Source organism: Glossina fuscipes, unplaced genomic scaffold (assembly GCF_014805625.2).
Source record: "Glossina fuscipes isolate IAEA_lab_2018 unplaced genomic scaffold, Yale_Gfus_2 221, whole genome shotgun sequence".
In the NCBI taxonomy this organism is placed as follows: domain Eukaryota; kingdom Metazoa; phylum Arthropoda; class Insecta; order Diptera; family Glossinidae; genus Glossina; species Glossina fuscipes.
The window spans coordinates 593,808-620,175 of NW_023998564.1; the positions used below are offsets into that span (position 1 = coordinate 593,808).

General features: G+C 33.8%; 1 protein-coding gene across 1 annotated transcript in view; it reads right to left on the minus strand.

Moving 5' to 3' along the window:
* The window catches only part of LOC119642234 (guanine nucleotide exchange factor DBS), a 120,240-nt gene that overhangs the window by 7,394 nt on the left and 86,478 nt on the right, over window positions 1-26,368 (minus strand). Inside the window, exons 8-14 of the mRNA XM_038041293.1 lie at window positions 15,240-15,359; window positions 12,338-12,433; window positions 10,264-10,449; window positions 9,844-10,161; window positions 9,576-9,773; window positions 6,483-6,972; window positions 3,495-3,517 (exon numbers count right to left, since the gene is read on the minus strand). Coding sequence (XP_037897221.1) covers window positions 3,495-3,517; window positions 6,483-6,972; window positions 9,576-9,773; window positions 9,844-10,161; window positions 10,264-10,449; window positions 12,338-12,433; window positions 15,240-15,359 — 1,431 coding nt within the window. The remainder of the gene's footprint in view (window positions 1-3,494; window positions 3,518-6,482; window positions 6,973-9,575; window positions 9,774-9,843; window positions 10,162-10,263; window positions 10,450-12,337; window positions 12,434-15,239; window positions 15,360-26,368) is intronic.

Genomic DNA, 26,368 nt, shown 5'->3' on the forward strand with positions numbered 1-26,368 from the left:
GTTGTCGAAATAATTTTCAAGTATTAAGGATAAATGTTAAACTTTAAAGTATATATATATGTAAACATATAAAGTCTTTGCATTTTCTTAATTAGATTAGGTTAGTTGGGGATTAAGTTTTAATTTTCTCGAAAAGAAAATGGATCATTAATGTTACCATCTAACGATTGATCGATGTGATTTCTGATGATTTAATAAAAGACATAGACGACGATGAACACAAATGCATCAAGTATCACTGTTCTACACACGAACTCGTCGAACATTCGCCTGCCTGAGCATTAAGAGATAGTTCTTTATAAATGTAATAAGTAAATTCGATTGTTTTCATTCTCCACTTAGGATCCTATCAATGGGTATTAGTGCAAATAGAAATTTCTCTTTTAATCGCTCCGTATTTTACTCACTTCCGTTTACTTATTTTTATGAGAGTCTAGAATTTCTTATAATTACTTTTCTTAGCTTTTCTCAATTGTCGGACAACAGTTTTCCTTAAGCTAAGCTGATTGTCTAGAATTTTAAGTTTATATACATCTGAAGTAAGTAGAAGGAGGTTGCATCTGTCCTTCAAAAGCTCTGGGATTGGAATGCCTACTTACAGATCTAATGCTCACAAGCCTTTCGCAAACTTCTAGTTGTTATTGACAACAGTATTTAGAGATTGTCGACAATTGACAAAGCTGAGCATTAACAAAACTCGACCTTACCCGAACGTAACTTCTTTTGTATTCAACACTAGATTTGCGCCAGTCGTCCATTTTGACGGACTTTTGCTTAAAAATTCTGCGCAAGGAAATAGATATCTTTAAAAAAAGACATATATCGGTTTTTAATGATATAATGCAGCAAATATATGTATGTCAAGTTTGTTTTTCTGAAACACGCCCATTTTGTTATTTCTAGACGTTGTGTGCCCGTTTCTAAAGAAACTCATGAATTTGAAGTGCAAATATTCGCCAAAACGGAGATAGGACAATAGAATAGGAAATATTTTACAGACATTCCTTGATCAATTAAGAATGCGAAATTAAAAATATGCGTTATATGTTTACATATGCAATGCAAAAGAAACTAAAACAATTTCGGAGAATAACGAAATTTTTTCAAATTTTTGTCTGCAATTTTTAATTCCGTGAATACGTTTTTCAAAAACTGGTGCCAAGCAGTTTCGTTAACAATGCGTCCAAATTCAACGACAACGTTTTGATTTCAATATATATTTCCCATTCCGAAAAAAGCTACCGGGATAAAGACATGTTCGTTCATGCTTGATTTGTAGATAAAACAAAAGGAAACGAGAACTCATAAGTGCTTATTACTGTATTAAAGACTCTGATTAAATAAAATAAATGGGCAGGATCACACAATGATATTTTTGACATTTATAATGACTAGTGATAACATATGAGCAAATAGAGTGCAAAGAAGATATTGTTGCCTTTTTACGATCTGATCGAAGTTGTCTGCTTTTAAGAAGGTATAAAAAGCTTTTCACGTTACTCTTGTGCCTGTTGACATAGCGATAAGTTTTTCTTGTACGTCTGCAACATATTGTGTAAACGGGTTTTTCAGTCACATAGTCTCTTTTTAAAAAACATCTCTCCAAATCCATTTTGTATCACTTGATGGAGTTTTAATTCGATTCTTTTATTTATCCTTCCGTCCGAAACTCCAAAAAATTACTAGTTAATTACATTAATTTTCGAAACTAACTTCTCTTCTTTGTTCTCCTTACTTTCTCTTACGTTCTCCTACACCACTTGTGGTACAAGGGTAAATTCAGTTTGCGCGGAAGTGCGCAACACGGAAGGATTTGGCATGGATCCACTTTTCTTTATACCGATCAAATCACAATCACTTTTTAAATCGATTTAAGCTTATCTGCTCGTCTGTCGTTCAACCTACAGGTTGCAATTTTTCTAATGCTTGGAAAAAGTTTGGTACCACGAACACTGTTAAAAATGTCTCCGATCGGATCGCTTTTTCAATCACTTCCCGTATAAATCTTTTTTTTGAAAAGTTGTTATATGAATAATTGCATTTTACTTTGTTTATTATTTGAATGACATCAATTCCAGTTGAAGTTTAAGTTTTAGTATAATTAAATAGAAACTTCTTCCGGGGGAGATAGAAAAGATAGGTTAAATAATAAATAAAAACAATAGGGGGGAGAAGAACATATATACGGTGCACTAGTTGCTCAGGAGCATCGGTAAAAGTTTGTGATTTGTTGTATTTTATTGAAATCATGCTGAGGTACTTTGAGCTTATTAGGCAGTTCATTTCTTTTTTTTATAAGTTAGCAAAGATATGAATGAAGTTTAATGAGTAAACCTTATAGACCCACGATGCGAGTGAGTAAATTTTCCTCATAAAACGATCCTACCATCCACTAGACTATTAAGGCTCTTTCAAATTTTCGCAGCTGCGACCAACTGAGATAAAAATTCTAAACCGAGACAATATTTATATATGCACTAGGTGTGTCCACCAAAAGACTTCACAGTGAAAGTAACGGATAAAAAGTGTTAGTTTGGCAAAAAAGTATTTTTTTTTCAAACTTACATAGATAATATTATCAATGTTTTGAAATGTATTTTACCTTTTAAAAACAATGTAGCAAATTAATGTATAAGATTTTATCTGTGAAATAATTGAGACTACTTTTGCTCGGGTACTTAACTGACTTTTACAAATATTTATACCAGGTTTTAGAAATCCATATCTTTTGAAGACTGTACGCGTTACAACTTGGTTCTTTTAAGTTATCTCCGTAAATTATATTGTTATCTATTTTTGCATAATTAGGATTTAATGTCGGCGTTTCTCAACCCTGATCTATGACCTATGCATACGTCAAGTTTCATAAGTTCATTTCACCCTAACTTTTGCCTTCGTGAACTTTTTTTAACATCGGATTCTTCTGATCTGGTCAGAAGAGTGTGTTTGCTTTAGGGGATTCTTAGAATCGGAACAATAAATCTGATGTTGGTTATAAAAGTTTAACCAATTCTACCAATCTATCTTCCACATCATTGACTTAGAAGAAGAGCAATTTTGGATAATAAATGACGGAGATTCAGCATCAACGTAGTTTGGTAATTTGTATTTTTTTTTTCAGTTAGGTAAATTTTAGAAAAAAAAAAGCAAGTTAACAAATAGAACGATTAGCTCACGTAATTCAACGCCAGAGTTAGATGGAGTAAATGAATAGCAAGTACTTAAGGCGAGATAAAAGGTTGCGATCGCTACATAATAAATAGTCACAGGCATTCAACCACACATAAGCGCCGTGCACATAAACAAACACACCCAACATACGGCACACACGTACGCAAACACACACAAGCACCCGCAGGCACACAAGCATACACAAAAGTGCTTTGTTGAAAATTGTGTCCAGAAAATCTAAACTCTATCATAAAATATACGCAAACACAACACGCTTATGTATACATGAATAGATATAAACTCAATCAATTTAATAGACTTACGTAGAAGATAAATGATGGAATAACTGGCTCCATGAACGAATAAATCGAACCATTTGAAACGGATGTTTTATTGTAAAGAAATTGATGAGCGTTTGTTTTTGAAGATTTTTGCAGAATCGATTGTTGTTTTTTTTTTTTTTTTTTTTTCAGTTGGATATTTGTTTTGTTTTGTTTTGTTTTTTTTTAACATTTTGCAATAATTCACAACAACAACAATAACAACAAAATAAATAAATATAATAAATATAAGCGAAAAACAGATTTCAAAAAAGAAAACAGCATAGAGAAATGATTTGTTAAAAAACGATCACAAAAGATGAAAACTGCCAGCGTAAAGAGTATGCAGAGCAAAAAATATTTGCAATAAACACAAATTTTTAACATTAAACAAGTAGTTTTTTTTTTTTGTAAGAACACATCAAAATTTTTGTTTGGTTGATTCATTGATAAACGCAAACATAACATATAAATGTCAAAAGCATACACATACACCCCAGTACGGAATTCATACTCGTGTAGTGGATGTGTTATGGAAAGCGATCTTAAAATTGGGTGAAAATATAAATTTGTTCATAAGGCGCTTTCGTTTCGGCTTTGAGTTTATCGAGTAACATTTATTATAACTTTTATCCTGGAAACGTACTCGTTTCAACTATGGTTGCAAAGTACACAACTTTGTGTTTCGTAGCTATGTTCACTATCATTATCCGGATAAGTTCACTATAACTCTTTGCAAGGTATAATGGGAATAAAATGCCTGTAAGGGAAGTGCACCAACCGAGTTTGTTGACTCCTTGCGTTCTCGCTGACCGTGACCGTGTTACTCGAGTGAGGGATTGGTCATATTTAAGAAAAGTCTGCCTGAAGTACAGTCCAATCTAATATCGTGGTGAAGAATGATGATCTTCATAGCAAAATCATGCTCTAATATAAGAATTGCCATTGGTTCAATGGTTCCATTGTTAATAAAGAAAATTCTTCCATATTTCGCTAATGCAGCACATTGAAGCCTTAGATAAAATACAATTTCCCAAGAGAAATTATAAGTTCACATCGCAACTTATTTCAATTTCGTCATTTCGCATAGTTTCAATTCAATCATCTAAACTACAAAGGTTCTCACTATGTTGTACGTTTCGAGTAAATGCTGTCAAGACAGATGAAAGAATTAAAATATTGAAAACAATGTATGGTGATGGTATGTGGCTCTATGGTCGGTGGGCGAAACTCTATGGTATTTGCTCAAAATTGTAGGGCAAAGTCTCGTCATTATATTCCAAAGCACGTCTAGTTCAAAATTAAGTTTGCACGAATGTACGAGGTGTGTTCAAAAAAAGGTGAGTTTAAAAATTTTAAAATTTGAAAAACTTTTTTCTTTCAGATATAAGAGACCGTGTTTGTTGTGATTTGTAGAAAATATAGATATTTGTATAGAATATATATAAGTATATACGTAACGTCCAGAAGGACTTGAGATGGATCCACATTTTGTTATGCCAATCGTTACAGATTCATTTTCTGAATTGCGGTTAGTTTCTTTGTCCGTTCGTCTATCTTGTGTTCGACGTGCACGACGGTGTTTTTGAAATATTTTGATGAAGTTTTGTGCACCAACACCGTTTGGCTCAAAGGCGAACGTTGTTGAAAATGCTTAGATCGGACCACTTTTTCGACCACTTCCCTTAAAACACCTCATTTTGAATAGTCGTTACATGAATAACAGTAGAGTGGTGTAGAACAATTAATGCTAAGCGCTGGCTAACTACAGTCCTTTTACATATATTTATATGAGTACGCATGCAGTTACGCTTTAAAAATGACACTTGTAACGTAATAGCCTCTCCCAACGTCTAAAATTCTCTGCGAGCATAAGTAATAAAACTTCATGTTTAGTTCATCTTTAAAGTACAGAAAAAGCCAATCGTTAGGTTGTGCACTTAGCCCTTTCAGTTTTTAATGAAAAAGCTTAAAAACCATTTTTTTATTTTATTCTTTTTAGATGTAACGTTCAATTTTTTTATTCCAAAATTATGTATTTACATAAATGAGTATTTTTATGGCCGTTTGGATATTTTGTTTAAATAATTATGAAATTAATTTAAAATTGGAATACAAATAAATATCGCTAACGAAAGAAAAACAAACACTAAAACAATTACGTTTTATATTTTAACTACATTCTCTTACAAATTTTAAAGTATTTTTATAATTGCACAAAACTTGTACTAGAAAATTTTCCGTTTTCTCTCATCTCTTACGCATTTTTGTTTTTTCTCTAATTAAATATTAAGAATTCGTTGATTAAATGATAGTTGAACACCATTCGTTAACTTAGCAGGGACTGCAAATTTAGTGCTCAACGGATACATAGAATTTGGAATTGGGTTTATTCTGGCGTGGATATGAAGCACCACTGTTGTGGTGATTGTGGTGATGGTTTTGGTTTTGATGGTGACGTGTTTTTGCAGTAGTTGTAGTAGTAGTAGTACTATGATGACTGATAGACCAGGGTGCTAGGAAATTTATGAACCGCTAATCGATAAAAAGGTTATACCGCCCGTTTGATATTTTCAATCAGATCAGATTTTAGGTTGGTTTTTTTTATTTTTTTTGGGCGGACAATATTTTACAAAGAGTTTGTTTTTTGTTTATACATTTAAAAGTTGATTTTGTTGTTGTTGGGATACATATTTATTTTTAATGTGGTGGTGTTTTTGATTTTTTATTTTTTCAAACGGTGCATGGAAATAAAAAAAAAGAAACAAAAGAACCCAAAAACAGAAAACAGAATAAGACAAATGACAAACAAAGATTAGTTATAAAACAAATCAAAAAAGTAATACTAATAATAATAATCAATCAAAATTGTATATAGGCATAAATAAATGGTAAAACAGAAAAGAAAGACGTTTTTTTTTGAATATCTACCAAATTAATAATAAAAAAATAAAAGGAACTAACAATAAGAATTTAAATTATTTTCATTACCTACCGGTGTACTATTATCCTCAATGGTTGACATTTCGTCCTCGCTATTCGAATAATCTGAACTCCAGCCGCACGCTTCGTTATGGTCTTTATCACCCGTACTATTATTAGTTGTTGTTAGACTATTCGCACTAATTATAGCTGAGGATATACAATTATCGTCACTACTGCTGCAGTTCGAATTACGGTTCGATGATTCGGATGAGGCATCACAACTAACAGTGCGTTGCGTTGCGCCCAGAAGTATATTGGGTGTATCCCAAGAAGTGGTTTGCCTTAGGCCTCGATGACTTAAGCCATATTGCTTGATTTTTTCGCCTTTCAATTCTTCCAACTGATTGAGTAACACTCGCTTGATTTCTGCCACCCATTTATTTTTGATTTCGATTGTTGGCGCCTGCAAAGTATGAACTTCTTGGCGTCCTTGTAACCAAACTTCAAAACGTCTATTGTCCCCACGCACCGACTCGGTAAGACCAATTTGTGACATCTGAAAAAGAAGTAGTTTGATGTATTGCTTAAATGTTTCCCTTTATTTCAGAAAAACGTTAAGTTTGTTGAATTGTTTTGCTACTTATACTAAGTCCAAGCATTTGTTTCTTTTTGTTCTTCGTCCACTGTGAATTCAATCAAATAAAGGAAGTTTGATCTCTGCGTGTAGGCGGTTTTTGGGGTGTTCCATCCTGGAAATCACTTAATTGGAATGAAATTTCAAACCGCTCATTTTATATAAAGAGATTTTCCATTTCAGCAATTGACTACATAGGGTCGTAAAAACGTTAGAAAATTCACGTGAAACTCTCAATAAACCAGAGGAAAACCGCTAAATTTCGATTGTCACTGATAATGTCGCTTAATGTTACGATATCCATTTTACTCCTTCCACTTCTATATCGAGAAAATTTTTTAATTATAGAACACATGAATCGATGTTCTGAATTCCCTTCTAGGATTCTAACGGTTCCACATTTAATTTTTGATATGTTATGATAAAAATTGCTATTTGAAAGAAACGTAACCTAACTTATAATTGAACGTACCAAATTTGGACCACATAGGTCTATTTCTTGCTTTCATATTGCGAAAGAATCGAATTTTTAATATTTCATGGTAAAAATTGATGTCTGATAGCAATTCATAACATTTGCCGTAGGTCAATTTTTTGATTAGCATCTCAAAGAAAAGTTATCATAAAAATTTGACTTTTATATGGCAGAAAGGTTTAATTTGTAATATTTTATGATGATTAACAACATTAATTGAAATACTTACGCCACCGCGGCAAAAATGTTATTAAAATATTATTATTATTAAAATAAAAATTATTAAAATATTATTATTATATTTAAAAGCCAAAAAAATTTTTAAAAGTTTAAAAAGTTGCTTTTTATTGGTTTTTTAATGAAATTTTTGCCGCGGTGGCATTAATACGTAAGCACCGAAATTAACTATGCAAAAGTCGGGTCTTTTATATCATATTTTTTGTAAAATAGACGGAGTAAAGATTTTCACAAAAGATAAGTCCTTATATGGTAACTGATTTTTTGGTGCTTAAAATTTGACGAGAATAAATGAAGAATGATAAGACCCTTAGCAATAAAACACGGGAAAACATTATAGAGAGCCACGAGCCACCATTGCGTGACCTTACCCGATACTACAACTATTCATACCACCGCTTTTAAAAATAAGTCATTATATAAAAAGTTATCAAAAAATTAGTCCGACAGGAACCATTCATCGTCAAGTCAAAGCACTTCGGTGTACCAATTTCATTAAAATATTCCAAAAATTGGAGACAACGCAGACATACGGCCAGGTACGCTTAAATCGATTCACAAAATTGGTCCCAATTCATCGCTACAATGAAAGGTGGCTTTATATATAACTATTTCGATTCCCCTATTCGCGACGGTCGGGGAGAAGCGATGAAAGAGAAATAGATAGGGAAGCCGGCACTGTCTAGTGGGTGTGTGTCGGTTAATTGAGTACTCAGTGTAACTACGTCCAAAGTAAACTTTACCGGTTTGAGATTTGAACCCGCGAACACAGACTTGGTAGTAGCGATTCTTACCTACTCGGCTACTCATGCGGACGTCAAGTCTTTCTACCAGCAATGTAGGGGATGTAAATTAAGTTTGGTAAATTCGTACCACGGCAGCGCACATTTCGACCGCATTTCTACGTAAAGATTCACATCCCTACCCTTACATGAAAATAAGGTGCAATTTTCGATAGTTTACCACAAAAATAAGAGTTAGCAACAAGTGTGAGGCGATGTCGTATAGAATATTTTACAACCGATCTTTCCCGCCTCTAATGTTTTTGCAATCATTGCAACGCTCAGAGACGCCATAAAGCGTATATATTCTTGATCAGCATCAAATACTGAATTGATTTAATGCTGCCCGTTTGTCTGCTTGATGTAAACATTGTCCTGACTGCAAAAATAAAGATATCGACTTCAAATTCGGCAAAAAAAATTGTAAGTTCTTGAGCGAAACTTGCTATTGAAAGTGGGCTAAATCCGCCAAACGAGACGTCTCTAGTACTACGTAAACTGAGGACAGCCCTGTTTTTCGAAATGAATAAAAAATGTGGGTTTCTGATCATTACTCATAAACTACAACAGATAATTATACAAGTATTTGACCGTATATTCTTTAGGCGATGCCTCAGTAACTCTACAAAAATGGAAAAGTGTCATACTTTCATTTATTTCAATACCTTTATAATATGCGGAAACAAGCTTCAAAATCCTCGTATATCATGTAAATACTGAGACAGTTTCAAATTTGGAATGCGCTTAAGCATGTCCGTCTGTTCGTGTGTCAATCTGTCTGTCTGCGCAACAGTGTAGTATTTTTTATGTTTTCTCGTCAGCGAAAAGGAACACATTGCCTACAAATTTGCAAAAGAATTTGGAAATGACCCAAATTTTTCAATGAGCACGCCTACAACGCTTACAAACATTATGGAACATGAAAATTTAGTTTTTACCATTTTTGCCTTTTTTTTAAGATAACGGTGACTGGTATAGAAGATTCTGTCGCGGCCGAATATAATTTTTTTACTTGTTTTCTTTAAGTTTACCTTTAAGTAATGTTTGAACTGATAGGTGCTTTTATTGTGGCCAGGTTTTGAAGTTTGTTTGCAAAACAACATGGATTTTTGGTATAAAAAAATATGCCTTTGTTGCGGTTTAATGCGTAAACGTATATCTCGTTTCGATTCGGACCAAACTTGGAAAGAATCTTGCAATAATAGTTCACCTTGTTGCGCGAGATCGGTCTGAAAGCAAATTATGAGATAAAAAAAAACTGAAAAGGCATTATGAATAAAGAAGATTTTTAAATATTACCGGAAATCCAGTTATAGCCACTTGATGCATAGAATCGTTGACACATTTTAACACAATTAACATGCAATCTAAGGCTTTTTGTAATTCTTTGGTACAACTCCCGCTATCGCTAAAGCGTAACAAGTCTTTCAATAATAACTGATATTTCGTTATGCGCTGCACAGGTTTCAATAGATAAGCGGCCAGCGGTAGTTTGTGACCTAAACGCTTTTGGCATTCTTGCAGAAAGAGATGTGTATCAACCAAAGTCTCGCGCAAACGTTCTGAACGAGGTATATTTTGACAGTAAAACGAATACAAACGATAAAATGTATCTCGCTATGAAAAACGATAATTAATATTAATTATAAATAATTATATATAATTTCTAGAATTAAATAACATAAGTGTGTTGGTTATGTTGATTTATTAATTACGTACCCTTTGCACAAAACATAAAGCCACCAATTCTGTGGTGGATATACAATTCTCCAAATCTTTAAGGAAAACTTCATTGTGAAATGTATACAGTTCGTGTAAATTTCCGAACAAAATGTCCTCTTTGCCTTGCAAACTAGCCGGCACTAAATGAATCATTTCCTCTGAATGCATTTGATCGCAATAACCCTAAAAGAAGAATAGAATATACCACTGAAACGGTATATGATTCGATAAAATGTTTTCATTAAAATTTACGCATTCACTACAGTCTTCAGTAGTTGAGAGAGAGTGAGAACATGAAAATCCAGATTTTTTAATACAACTAGTTGAGGTAGCATTTTGATCGCCACTACCGCCGCAATAGCTGGCCAATTCGACATCAATGAATTGGCCAAACTTATCGTCGACATACTCTTCTACCTTGTCGTAACCTTGCTGATAAACGAAATCTTTTAGTAATTTCTCATATTTCTGCTCTTTGAATTTATTAAATGTAAATTTTGGCATTTCGATAGCGTTGGTTGCGAAACTTTCTTCGAAAAATTCTTGACAAAATTTCACAACTTCACGGTACGAAGAAGAGAATATATTGGATGCTTTAGCTTTTAGTTTAATATTGCGACGTTTTGGTGCTTTTAACTGCTCGGGCAAAGGTTTCCAAGTTCTACTGTTCAAAGTGGAACGACATGATTGGCAAACATGACTGGCCAGCTCAGGAGTTTTCTTAGGCTGTTTTAAAGTTTTCGGTGTTGATAATAATTTTTTACTATTCCATGATCCTTTGCTCACGGGTGATTGAGCCCGAGCCAGAGATGAGGAAATCGACATTAAGCTTTTCGGTTCATTGCTATCGTTTAAATAATTCAAGATGTCCATGTATTTTTTGCGTTGTAAATAGTCTTTAAATTCGTTATCGTTTTCTATTTCCGAATAGCTGTTGCATTCCAAGTAATCCTTAATTAAACGATACTCTAGAGATTCATCACAGCTTGATAACTCTAAAAGTTCTTTGAAAATTGTTTTCCTTTCCTCTTTTAAACGGTGCAGACTATTTTTGGCCGTCTTAAATGACTCGACCGAATTGCTTTGTTCAATTTCTTTGAACGTGTTTAAGATTTTAATTGTTGATTTGCCGTTTAAAATATTTCGAGCCGATATATTGTAGACATTAGTGCCAAATATATAATCCGGACGGTCTTTGCATTGCTCTTGTAAATCGAGATGGTGGCGAAAATCATTCGTTGTGTAACTGAATGAATTAATACGTTTTATATAACCCGGCGAAACGTCACAATTAAATAGAGAATCACGAAACGATATAGGCGAACTGCGAGGAGAATCCGTACAGCCTCTGTGCGAATAGAAACGTTTTAATGAATCATGTAATCGCGTATGAACTTTTCCCACAATACTGTATGCGGTGCATTGCATTTTTTTCAAACGAAACGATCCCTGTGAAGAGGATGGTGTTTGCGATTTGGAGGCTTTGCGCAAATCATAGCCACCGTAACGCATGTTTTTTTTTTTTGCTGTATATTCCGTAACGCGACGTCTTTCTTGTGTCTGGTGTTAAGCTAATGCTAAACTAAAATCTCTTCGAAATGCCGCTTCATCCACTTATTGGGATTCGGATTTGAAAAAGCAACGAAACATGATAAATATTTAATGCACTAATTAAAATTCAAAGCATTCAACTGAGGCAAATTCTTTTTTTTTATTTTTATATTTTTTGTTTTTCTCTTGCTGCTTCTAAGTAAATACATTTAATTCCGCTCTTGCTCTATATTGCGGCAAATTTAGTAAGTTTTCTTCTTTCTTTTTATATTCTCATGTATAACTACACACCCCAGTTGACTCAGCTCATAAAACCATACAGAAAAAGTTTAGAAATAATGCTTCATGGTCAATGATTATTGCTGCCCATTCATTATTTGCGTTCGTTTTAAAAAATTCATAACAAACAGTTATTCCATAATTTTTCCTGTTTCTAAACTTACAAGACGACCAGTGCAAGTAGAAAGGTGTAAGACAGTACTAACTGAATTATTACATTCTTTGTAATTTATCTACTTACCTTAAGTATTGAGCTCATTTCATGCACATAAATTCTCTCCGTTTCTAAGAGTTCGGTGAGAACATGACCACGCTTTAGACGTCGTGCGTCCAAATCCTTAATTTTCCGGAATTAAAGAATGAAAAAAATTGAAAATCTGCTCTAGAGATCATAAATTACAATAAGCAAATTAAAGCACAAGGAAAAAGGAAATTGTAGTCGGGCAAGGCCGATCATTAAATATCCTTCATCACGTCTCATAATACATCCCCTCATTTTTATTGACGAGCAAATATCAAAAATTATAACTCGTGCCCACGTCAAAGCTTCTTATGAAAGCCCTTATATGGAAAAGAGCTCAAAACGTGCACTGACGTGATATAAAAATCAGCTTGTATTCTTGTTATAAAACTAATTACAAATCGCCTATCTTCACCACATTTCATTGCGACAAATTTTTACTGCGAAGTATTAAATATAAAACCGTTTTGCTATTAAAATATAGGCAATTCCGATTCGAGTTTTTATATCAATTTAGCTTGTCGAAATACTATTACTCAGCAGTTTTTGCCAACAAATTCCAAAAAATGCTAGTTTTTTTTCATATATGACGAAAATAAAGCGTTGGCGTGAAAATGGTTCTATCTAATCTTTATTGAGAATTAAGGTTCGCGCCTAGTCCAAAATAGCGATAGCACAAGTGTATATATACAAGCACCAGACAGAGAGATTTGCATAAATTGATTTAGGAAATGATTCTAAATCGATCGATATAATAAAAAGTGGGCTTGTCCCAAGCCCTCCTAAGTGTGGTATACATCCGCATAAACTTAATGTCCCTTGTATTATAATTGATGTAGGATGAGAAAAGTTATATTTTGCTTGAGTCGAACGTCCGTCGCTAGATTCTGCACGATAGTTGATTGGAAAAAATATAAATTCATATATATATCGTACGTATGTAGCATTAATTTGAAATTATATACTTTGTAAGCTAAAGACCATATTTAAATAGTCCGCCGCACGTATATTAATAAGCATTCAAATAAGTTTACGTCCTTTAACAAAAGATCATCCACCCGAAGGTTTTGTTGAAATAGTCAGATGTAAACGTATCTGGCAACAACGTAATCTTGAAGTCTTAGTGGGTATGTACCAGCACCAAATAATTTTTTTTGTGCGAAAAATGTAATCTCTTGCCGAATAAACGTCATTTGCAGGAAAGTTTACTTTCCTATTTAATTTGAATGATGACGTTGCTAAGCATTTATGAATGGTGAATTGTTGAACGCGTAACGATATTCAAAGCCCAAATAATCATACGGCAGAGTAGAGGAGAAACTAACGTCGATGGGAAAGCTGAATATCTATGTCGGCCACACTGGATTCAAGTATGAAGAAACTTAAATCCACACAGCAAAATTCGTTTAGGAAATGTTTGCAATTCTAGCATGTAATGTCGGTAAAACCGCGCCGTATTCACCAGGCAATGCCCGTTTACTTAGTTGGGCTGAAAGCACACGCCCTATCTGAGCAGCGCTTTCATTCTTATGCAGATATCAAAAATTATGTCAATTAATAGATAGCCTCTTTCATCAAAAAGTCATGGCTAGAGGCGGACACTACTTTGAATAGAAGATACGAAATTAAATAATTTTTGATAGAAAATGGCGGAAAATTACTTGCGCTACTAACAATCCCTTGGTAATTCGGCAAGCTCCTGCCCGCATTAAGTTTATTTTCAAACAGAACCAAAAGACTTTATTAAGAAATAAGAAATAACTGAAGGTCTTAATTGAAGGAATAAAATAAGAACCTTTCAATTTTGAAGGCAACAATATAAGACAATAATAAAAATAATCCGGTTTTTGTTAATTGTGAACCTGTTCTTTGACCGATTTGTTTGGTATAGGGCATGACCTGAAGGGAACGGCAAAAAAAATTTGCAATACATCGTACTTCTCTACACAGACATTTAAACCCATAATTGTGATTTTTACGTCTCGACTAGCGACGGACCACTGTAGATAGGTTGAACTATGAAGACGTTTGGCGAAAATAGCACACAGGCTTGGAAGTGTTTCTTTTTACACTCTACACCACTTATGGTATAAGGTATGCAAAGCTTTGCAATATAGTAACTAAAAGCATTTAAATAAGCCATAGCGTTTATTCTACTGATCGATTCAGAGCCATTTTCTGAGCTCGTCTAAGCATGTCTGCCCCTCTGTCCATCTCTCTGGCGAGCTTTGGCCGAGTATAAATATTAAAATTTCTAAATAAAACTTGCTCAGTTCTAGCATGCCACTCATTAAATAGATGTGAAAGATTTAGGCAAGACGGGTCCACATTTTAAAAAGTCTCTCATATAAAGGCCGGCTTTTATATGACAAAACGATCTTATTTTCAATACTTCAGTGAGATTTCATCCATTGTAGTAGTTTCACTTAAAAGGGAACTGTACAAAATTTAGATCATGTAGGTCCACTTTTTGTAGCTCATCTCGTATCAGGATCGCTATTGAAATTTGGTCTTTATACGACAAAAAAAAGGTTATACTTTTTTAATATTCTCTGATGAAAATGGCCACGTTTGCCTAGTTTTTGAATTCGTCCTCGTATAGGGACATTCATGAAATGGAAGTCTTTGTATGACAACATCGTCTAATGTGTAGAATTAATTTCGTTATATTTAGACGACGTCAGTATACTTTTTGGACACTCTTTCATATAAGGACTGCTCTAAAACATATCCCCTTAGAAGAAAATAGGATACAATTTTTGGTATTTTATCAGCAAAATAAACAAAAAATTGTAATAGGCGAAATTGCAAGGGGTTATCACAGGTTCGACATTGCCCGACTTTAAAATTCTTACTTCTTTGACCGCAAGTTACGACATATTTATAGGGGATATGAACTAACCTGCTGATTTTGTATATGATCACCATTATCCATGTTACAAGTGTTATCACCATTTAACGAAATTCCCGCATCCACAATACCATCCATAGATCGGGGACGTAACTCATGTATAACATCAGTCTACAAATGAAAAAGTTAAAAATTTTTTTCAATACCTTATCTTGTTAACAATAAATAATTCTGTTATTCGGATAAGCAAATTTTTTAATGGGTTTTTTCATTTATTTTTGTTATTTAGTATAATTTGGGGTAGTTCTTTGTGAACCATATTCAAGCAAACGCTTCTTTTCTTTCATTTTATGCTTAAAGATTCGTCTAATCTATGTATATTTTGTTTCGCTTTTTAGTAAGTTTTTACCTGCAGAAAGACTTGGACAGAACAGTACTTGCTAACCAACTTTGGCAAAATAATTAAAAATGAACACATTCATGGTACTATTCATCCCATAAAAGATAGACTTGATAGTAGAGCGAAGAGAGAGAGAGAGAGAGAGAGAGAGATAGAGAGAGAGAGAGAGAGAGAAGTGACAGAAGATCCCGCTTCATTTGGTTGCATCACCATTATTATTCAAAACAAGTGAGAGCATTATAGTGTAGAACGGCACACCATTACATAGCCTATACTATTAAAGACCCAAACTCCATACACTTATTCATATGTCAGAATTTTCAAATAAGACGTTATATGAGAAGCGATCAAATTCAACCCATGGCCCGATTCAAACCATTTTCAATGGCGTTCGTCCTTATTCCAGAACAAAAGTTGCGTTAGAAAAAAGTATTAGTAGGTTGAACAAAAGACAACAAGACGAACAGACGGACAAATAAGCTTAAATAGATTTAATAAGTGGTTCTGAATCGATAAGTTTGTGTTATATATAATCCGGTCCTTCTGGGTGTTATATACATGAGCACGAGCCTAATAAACCCTCGTGGGTAGACTAGAGGACTTAAATATATGTGCTACTGATTATAAGCCAATGATTTGTACTTGTTAGGCTTGTTATTTTAATTCGGCCTGATCACGCCTGCTTACAAACTTGATTTATGGTATTTAAATAGGAATAAATACAATAAATGCAAGTTTATAATTTACTTTATGATTTATTTTAATTACTGCTAAATTAAACGCCAGACCCTATAACTTTTTTGGAAATAGCCAAAAGAGTAATCCATAGTTCTTTTGGCAAATGTTAACCAAACCGTGACAAGAATGTCAATGCAAAAATGAATGCACTAAGACTGTAGCTGTCTCTACGATAAACAAAAGTCATTCACTTGCAGTCTATGGCATTTGTATATAATTCCCAGGTGCATCTTACTACGATAAATCTTACTCAGGTGCATGGGAAATAGAGTGGCGACCAATTAATTTAAAGTCACATTCATAATTATAGAAAAAACTGGACTATTTACCCTTAATTTTACGCTACACCACTTCCGGTACATGCTATATTAGGCTTGAGCGGACATATGTAACACACAGAAGGGTTTAAGATAGACCCACCTTTTATTATATCGATCGATTCAGAAAATAAGTCTGTCCGACCATGTAAATTTGTGTTCAAGCTACAGGCCGCAACTTTTGGGATATTTTGTGGAAATGCTACGTTTTGACCCGAAGACGAACACTATTCAACATAATTTGGATCGGTTCCCTTTTTCGACCACTCCCCATACGACACCTTTTTTCGAAAAGTAGTTGTATGGAAAAAAAATTGTAATTTACAAAATTTCTCGGCAAAAGTGGTTCTCGGTAGCTGATAGTATTTCGGCGTTTTAAATTGGTGTTAGACAATGTGGTGCAGAGTGCTTGATGATCGACCTTGCCCGACTTTAATGTTCTTACTTGTTTTGCTTTTACTATTTGCCTTTTTCATCAAGAGCGCTAATGTGTTTTAAAATTCAGGTTAATTGAAAGTACTTTCTAATAACTTCATTTGAAGTTTTTTTTTTTTGTACTATCTTCGCACCTATCCTAAGTTCACCGTTCGCATATCCAATTTTTTTCCTTTTACCAACCATTAACTGCTGAATTTATTTGTAGAAAGAGGCATGAAAAGTGGTCCTAATAAAAAGTCGTATTGAAATATATAAAATGCGAAAATGTATTGTATGATATATCACTCAATAAGGTCGTATATTGGACGACGCTGGAAACAGCATAAAAAACTAGAAATTCCTGTATTTGTTGACGTCTAACAAATACAATTATTGGAACCAAATTTCATGGCGTTGATTTCTTATTAAATTGTTACTATTGACAAAATTAAAAACTAAATCTTTTTCTGCAGGACTTACTATCCGTGAAAAATCTTATATGAAGAGGGGTCCAAGCAATAGACTCATGTGGTTTAAACTTGGTTCACTTAGTTTTTATTTCAATTTACTACCATGAACAAATTTTGGAATATAAGTGTTAGCATTGCGTGAGAATTCTTATAAGTGGTGCCATCCAAAAAATAGATCTACGTGGTCCAAAAGCGATAAAGTTGACTTCTTCGCTACTTTTTTGAACCAATTTTCACCGTTAAAAATTGAAAATTATATCGTTTTACCATGTGAAGATTAAGTTTTCGTAAGAAAGATTATGTGGAAGGGGGTTCAAAAAAATACCCTAGCCGAACAAAACTTTCCATACCAATTTAGAATGTCGAAATACTATTATTCAGCGTCTTTTGATGAAAAGTTTTGAAAAGTGCAATTTTTTAGTGGAGTGGTCGAAAAAGTGGACTGTTCCGAACTATATTCAATAGAGTTCATAGATTGGGCCAGAGCACATCAATGTAACAAATTTCATCGAAATATTTAAAAATTTGCGACATGTAACTACCGACATTATACAGACGGACAGATACACGCGCTTACGTCCAGGTTCAGGTAATAATTCTGAATCAACCGGTACAATAAAACGACGGTTCATCTTAAACCCTTCTGAGTGTTACATACGTCCGCACAAATCTGATATAACGTGTATTATAATTAGTGTAGGGCGTAATTTTTTTCTTGGAATCCGTATACTAGGTTGTAGCCTCAATTGATTCACATTACGTTACAAATAACGACAGAAAATATACAAAAACGCAAGGCAATTTCTCAAGAAGTTAGAAATGTATAAGAAAGTCAGAAAGTGGGGAAAACTCGCACGGAGAAATATCAAAAACTTTGGAATTAGAAGCTATAATAAAAAATGAATATAACACAAATACCACTGAAAATAAGCACCACTTAGCCCGACCAAACAAACTTACTGAGCTAAAACCGATGTACTATCAAAATTGTAACAAATGAACCTAAAAGTAGCGCTATTGGCATTGCAGAAGAGCTAGACAAATGTAAGCCAATTCATCTCTCATCATCAATTCATCCCGAAACCGTTCGGAACATTTTAAAAGCCAACCATTTTCATAACCGCATTAGAAGAAGAAAACCCTATATAAGCGAAGTAAAGATAATAAAATGCCTCAAGTTGCAAAATTCAATCATGTGACATTTTAAGGAAAAGAAATGAAGACACTCACTTTAAGTGATGAATTATTATTTAAATGTGCGAATATGAGTGCAAACTTTAAGTACGTTAACTAAAGATGTTCGTTTTCGAATCTTTCAGCAGTACTGTATGTGGACTTTTTTACTTGTTTTTATGGGATTATCGACTTCGAATTTGGCAGAAACAGTGGAAGTGTTTGCAGCCAGATTGGTATTGAAAATGGGCCAAATCTTTGGAAAGACACGCCCATAGCATCACGTAAGCTGAGAGCACCTCTGTTTTTCAAACAGAATGAAAAATTGGTTTTTTGCTCATTACTCATAAACTAGAACAAATAAATGTACAAATGAAAGAAATTGACGACGTCTACGTAATATTATAGCATAGCAAAATTTAATTATTTTTTAGTACATTTATAACACACAGAAAAAAGCTTCAAAAACCTTCAAAAGTATACAAATTCTTGGCCAGTTTCAAATCTTGAATGCACCTAAACATATCCGCCTGTTAATCTGTCCGCCTGTCTGTCTGTAGAACTTCGTAGTATTTGTGGTAAACAGTCTCCCGTTGGCAAAATTGAGAATATCACCCATAAATTTGCAAAAGAATTTTGAATTGAACTTAACTTTTGAAAGGACTCGCCCGCATCACTCACATACTTCTACAACAAACATTTTTATTTTAAAAATAGAAGAAATCAACTATGCCCACTCCATATTATAGAGGATGAAAATTTTGTTCTTTTACTTCTTTTGCCTCTTTTTGAGGTAAACGGTGATGGGTATAAAAGAAATGGTCCCGGCCGATTTTAATTTTCTTAAGTTTTGGCTTCTTATGAAGTATATTTTTTGACCTTCAACCTATAAATGCAGTTTTTAATAAAAGAAGTTCAATTTTCAATGCCACGTCTAGACTTTATTGTGATACGGTGTATTCTTTCTTAATTAAATAAACTTCTTCATTGACTTTGTAAATGTAATCACAACGTTAGTTATGAAGAATATTTTGTAGCTAGCAATGCTTACATAAGGAAATGAATAAGTAAAAAGTAGTTAAATAAATTTACTTTACTGGCTTATCCTTTTTTCTTACTATTCTAACCTCTTTTTATAGTAGAAAAACGTCGTGTACAAATATAGTAAGCTAAGGTGAAAATCTAATTAAATGGGAGCCAGACTCGACGTGAGTAAAGAATAAAATTGCCTGCAAAAACATAAGTGTCTTGGTGAAGAAAAAAAATTCCACTAAATGGATAAGCAAATCCATATGCCAACACAATCTCTTGGCCTAGTGTTAAATGAAATAAGACGAAAATTATTTATAGATTAGATTGAATATGGATATGTAATACTGTTTAAATGGAAGAAAGAAATTTTCTTTTCTTTAAAATTGAATCCATGAAATGTGCTTTTATTTCATGAAAGGCAACTTTTGTTCCTATCATTCCTCGCATTCATTATTGTTAAAACGTTTGCAGCATCTAGAAGAGGTTTTATCAAGTTGATACCTAATTCTTGATCAATGAGCAGGTGCGCGTTCGTCTAAATATACAAGTTTTGGATCAAATGCACAAAGGATGAGCCTACAGTTAAACATAAGCGGGATTTCATTTCCATTTCAAAAATATTACTCAACGATAAAAATTTTCATTTATATTCTACGGGTGGATCCTTTAGTATCTGCTCAGACAAAGTAAAATCGTGCACGCCCGTTTAATGCAGTTATCATATAATTTTTTTCGTTTACAATTGCACCCAAATTATTCCATTTAAAACTGCATGCATACATTTTTTATAAATAAAAAGATTTCCTTTTTCCTCAAAATATTGCCGGAGAGATGCCTCAAAATTGACTGAAGTCGATAACATTATTCTCTTCTATTTTTCGCCTATAATCTTATACTTTGAGGGGTGTGTGGTTTCTATCCTCTACTTTCTCATACCAGGTGAACGTGTGCACATATTTTATTATAAGGAAAATATATATACTGTAAGAATGTCTTTATTTTTGTTTAATCGCTTACATAGCCATAATATATAAATATCATTTGAACTTAGCGCGATTGCGTACATTTTCAGTTAGCCAAGCTATGCAGCTGAGTTCGTATACATTTTTGAAAGGTGTCGTGAAAGAGAAGAGAATTGCATTAAAGAAATTTATTTTATTCATCATAGCTTTAGTTTTCTCTCAACAGATAAAACCGTGTATTATGAAGCTATTATTTAGTTCCTTTGCCTATTTCTCACCAAATTGCGATTTTATTTAATATTCGTAAAAGAATGTATTCCGACATAGATTCAAATAAATGGGTCCGATGATGTATCTTTAAATAATGAACACGATATTGCCTTGGTAATTAATATTCCTGAGCGTAGTAGATATCAAATTGAAACAAGAGATAATAAATATGAGGCGTTAACTACTGGAGAACCTGGATACTGCAAATATGTGACCATTAATAAAGTTAATAGCATTTTAAAATTATCAACGGCGATAGTACGCATTCTTTTGAATTGTTTGAAATAGGATAAAGAAAAACTTTTAGAAAACAAGTAAGATGCATAGTCGGGCAAGGGTGACCGTTAAATACCCTACACCATATTGTCGAACACAATTATCACTATTATTATAGAACACAAAAATTATATTATGTCTCTATATATAGGCATATTTCTCAAATGCGTGTTTATGGGGAAGCGTGACCAAAACGCGTAGGTGGTCCAAATTTTGTAGAGTTCATTTTTGTATGAAATTACTATAATATTATGGCTCTATTTTCATTACCACATATTAAAACTTAGACGTTTCTGAAGATCCTTATTAGAGTAGGATACAAAAAATGGACCCAGATGGTCCAAATTTGGTGCAGTTAATTTTTTTACCTTAAATTACTATTAAATTGCAATTATTTTTTTCACGAAGCATAGAATTTATAACTTTTTGTCGTACGAACTTCAGTTTTCGTTACGTGAGGGGGTTCAAAAATTGCCCCCATTGGTGCGAAGTTTTCATAGCAATTTAAAATGCCCAAATTACACTTCTTATCCACTTTTGTTGGGAAATTTTGAAAATTGCAACGAATTGCTACGCTGGTGCCCATCTCTTAACTGCACTTATACTATCAAAGCCATTTATGCAGAAACGCGCCTGGTGCGTTGCAATTGCGGCCCTAAATTTTGTTTCATTTGCAATAATGACTGGCATGATCCCGTCAAATATCATTGGGTAAAGAAATGGCTTGAAAAGGATCATAAGCTAGCGAACAAAAGTAATCTATGAGCTGCGTGTAAAGTTCAAATTGAAAAGGATGGGGACTTGAATGTTATGAGGTATAGAAATTGCTCACAAGTATTTTGTTGGATATGTTTGAAATGTCATAACTATGACGGCGCCACATATCACAAAGTTGATGAGAAAGGGCCGATGGAGATACTAGAGAGATAATCTTCATTATTGGCAAGATATGTTCATTTTTATAACCGCAATTCAAACCATATAAGGTGCTTGAACTATGTGAACAAATTATATCTCACTATTAAAGAACACCTGGAAGGTATTCGTGAAAAAGACTTATCGTATAACGAAGAAAGCTGTAAATGTACTATGTCAGTGCCGCCAGACTCGGGCGTACACTTATGTGTTTGCCTACTTTTTAGAAAAGGACAACGTATCGATAATATTTGAGAACAATCAGGCAGATTTAGTGCTTATGCGATTACTTAGAACGTCGCGTAGTATCAGAAAGACTACGGAACATTAAAATAAACGTTCTCAATAAATATAAATATTGTGAGAGACGATGCGATGTTCTGTTGCGCCATTTGCATGAAGGCTATGAAACCGATAGTTGCGGGTATGCAGAATCTGGATCTACTGTAAAGCGAATAATATTTATATTTGCATTCCTTATATGCATATCTGTACTGAAATAACTCTGCCGTTAGCGGGAAAACGTAAAAACTGAGACGATAAAATATGCAATTGAAAATAAATAAAAAAGCGTAAAGCAATCTCTCACCAAAATAAACTAAAATATTTATAATGTTTACTGCACTTTTTCAGAATGACGGCTTCGGCCACACAATATATATGTTATTTTCGTTAACTTCGTAAGTAAAGCAAAGGTTTAATATCTTTCCTACTGACAGTATTTGCACGTAAGTCTGCATATATCTGAAATGGTCGATTATTCGATATTATTTCTAAACTATTTCATCTCGTCGGAACTTTCTCCGATTCCCATTTTTACAAATACCTAAATAATCATTTATGTAGTACTAATTAAAACTTTGGATTGAGAAGTACAAAATCTGGGAGGTATTTTCAGAACATGGCGATAATTATTTGTCATGATATCACTTTTTCTGTGCCCCCAGTAATGTCTAAAATGTACGCGCATCTTTAAATAATCCTCATTTTATCATATGCACGACACATAACGCAGGCTGCAGATCCAGAAACTAGAGGTCTATAGTTTGAAGATCAATAAGTTATGGTTAACTAAGAACGCTTTACTGAAATCGGGATATACGCCATCCTCGCGAGAGCCACTAGAAAAAGCCTTGAAAACATTGCAAGTAAACTTTGAGAGATTCGTAGCAGTTGATCTTCCATGCAGAAAGCCACACTGGAATGGAGAAATATAAGATTTGATAACAAAAGCTAAATGTTGAGTAACAATTCGCTCAAACAATTTAGGTAAGACACTCAACTTGGCAATGACCTTACAGATCTCAACGCAATGTCTGTTTCCACGTTTGTGAAACGGAATGAAGAAACGAAGCTTCCAACCCAAAGGGAAAACACCGGATTTCAAGGAGTGGATAAAAAACCTTGAAATAACATCACATAGCTCCTCAGAGCATGATTTGAGCGTACGTGATGGAATGCCATCAGGCCCAGGCGCGCAACAGTGCATTAGAGACGTCAAACCATGTAGAACGTCGCTTTCAAAAATGACCAAGTTAATAATCGAAACCAAGTTAGTTATTAGACACGGATAGTTAACAGATAAATCGGAATCAGCAGTTAAAAAATTTTGACGGATAGACCTTTATTCTTATTTCAACAGTTATTGATGATTAATTTATATAAATTCCATTTAGTTTCCTCCATTGTTGTTGCAAGTCATTCTGTCAAAATAAGGTTTCTATTTAGTTCCAAAAGTAAGCTCTATATTGACCGGCAATCGGCATGTGACACCTGTAGGATCGGAAATAAACTCAAGATCCACTACGAGTTAAAAACGTAATTACGTTTGAAAGGGACACTTTATGTAGCTGCTTTGTTCAATGCTAAGTGATCTTGTAAGGTTGTTAACTAGTGTGTGAATAAATTTTTTTAATGAGTGTCTCATCCTTTGCAGCTGTTAGGAAATAAAAAGCAGGAATATCGATCAATTTAAAATACGCTACGCGGATGACCCGTCTTATAAAAGATTCGATTTGAGCGGAGTATAATTTTCTTACTCTTTTATGATTTAAATTTTATTATTAGTCTAATTTTATGACTTTCCTTTGAAAATTGACTTGCACTAACATACTGATAATTTAGAATCTTTAACTTATATCAAGTTTACAAGAAATCGATGTAAGTGAAGCAAATTTACACATATAATTCGGCTATTGCACCTTAACGGCAGACGAAGAATTTTTTTTAAGAGAGCATAATACGACCTTTTCTTTAACAATATATGACGAATCCCTCAGGGGATGCCCGCTTGGCGTTTATGAACACCCTGATTGTCAGAAGGAAGCGGAGAGAGGAAATGATGTGTGTGTCCGACTGAACATTATGGTTAGCATGCACAAATCTTGACTAAAGTAGGGTTCGCCACAATAAGCAAAGAGCTCGAGTAGGCCGATTTCACACCCATGCTTTTTAACCGCTTGGCTTTACGCGATGGCATTCTAAGTCCAAGCGAACATATCAAGATCTATAGTTGCTCTCTCGAGGTTACTTTCGGTATTTCTATTGTTTGTTGACAAGAGTCCACAGGGGTTCTTTCATGTCGTAACGAGCAGAACGATTAAAATATAAATCAGTAATAAGAAAAAAACTTCACCGGAAACAAAAGCAACGTTATAGGAATAAAAATCCACAAACATTTCATTATTACCGAAAGGAAGTGAAAACTTACTACGCTTCCATTACTTCCTTTCTGATTATTTCAATTACAAACTGATGCAGGCGGTAAATAAATTTAGTCCAAAGATACTACGAATTTATTCCACAGCAGCTTTTAAATAACTGGCTCTAATCGTACAGTAACAGTTACAATTTTTGTACCCTACACCATTGGTGGCGTAAGGGTGTATTAAGTTTGTGTGGATGTACCGACCTTTTATTATGTCCATCGATTTAGAAACATTTTTTGGATCGCTCTAAGCTCACGGGCAGCATTTTCGACCACTTCCCATATAATCGATTCTTTTGAAAAGTTCAATTTCTTTTCTCATCATAAGCGTTTTTCAAGTAAATATGATCGTGATATGTACTCCTATAATGTGTGACGATTATTTTTTTTGAAAGCAATTATAAATTTGAAAGAAAGCTGACGCGGTCATTTTGCAATAAAAGCAATTAAATTGGACAGCAGTTGTTCGCGGATTTGATTACATAATAAAAAAGTAAATTATGAAATGCTGCACGCACACATATATGAATGCGTATACCTGTTACTATGATAAAGCGAACAGACCTGATCAATTATGATGATGTTTACACACACCACATACAAAGCAGAGCTTCCCAACGATGAAATGCGGGCTACGTATATTTCCTCGGTAAAAGATTTCATACATACAGATAATATACATGTACGTATATATATGTATACATGTATATGTATATATATATATATATATAAATATACATGTATATATATATGTACGCTCATTTATCTATATCCGCCTTATCTTATTGTTCTAAACGCTGCAAACATTAACTTTGGATTTCGAAACTTGGCACGTTATTGGTCTGATTGCAAAGATGGAGTCTGGAAAGGTACGTTGTATCAACAAATTTTTCGTCGCTAGAAGGTTGATATTTAAGAAACCAAACTTTGACTATGTTTAATAGGTTAAATGCGAACGAAACCATATATTCAGTTAACTCCTAACTGCTTGAATATGTCTTCCTTCCTATTTTTTTTTATGTTAGGTTGGCAAACAGTGCAAAACGTTCGATGCAGTAGTCAACTTTCTTTTATAATCGTATCAAAACGGCTAGTTCGGCTTTGTGGACAGCCGGAGGTATTAGATGGACCGGACAGACTCTTTTATGTAATGAACTTCCAATGTATTACTCATAATGGTCTAATTTTGTTGCAATTAAATGACACAAAGTTCACTCCACAATCTAGCGAGCACCGTACGATTAAACTTTTATAGCACAAGCCAAGTACACTTTCAGTAGTTTACTGCCGTACCTATCGAACCCCTTCGATATATTTTCTATAACGGCCATGGTCGAATTCGATTTAGCCTTTAGATTCCTCTATGTCTTTTGAAACTACGGATAAGATGTCAGTAGCTTTAATCAAAAAATTATATACATCCAGAACCAACAAACTCTAACTAAGCGCGAAAAATTTTCTTAAACCTTTGATCTTAAAATTTTGCTGATTAAAATAGAAAAG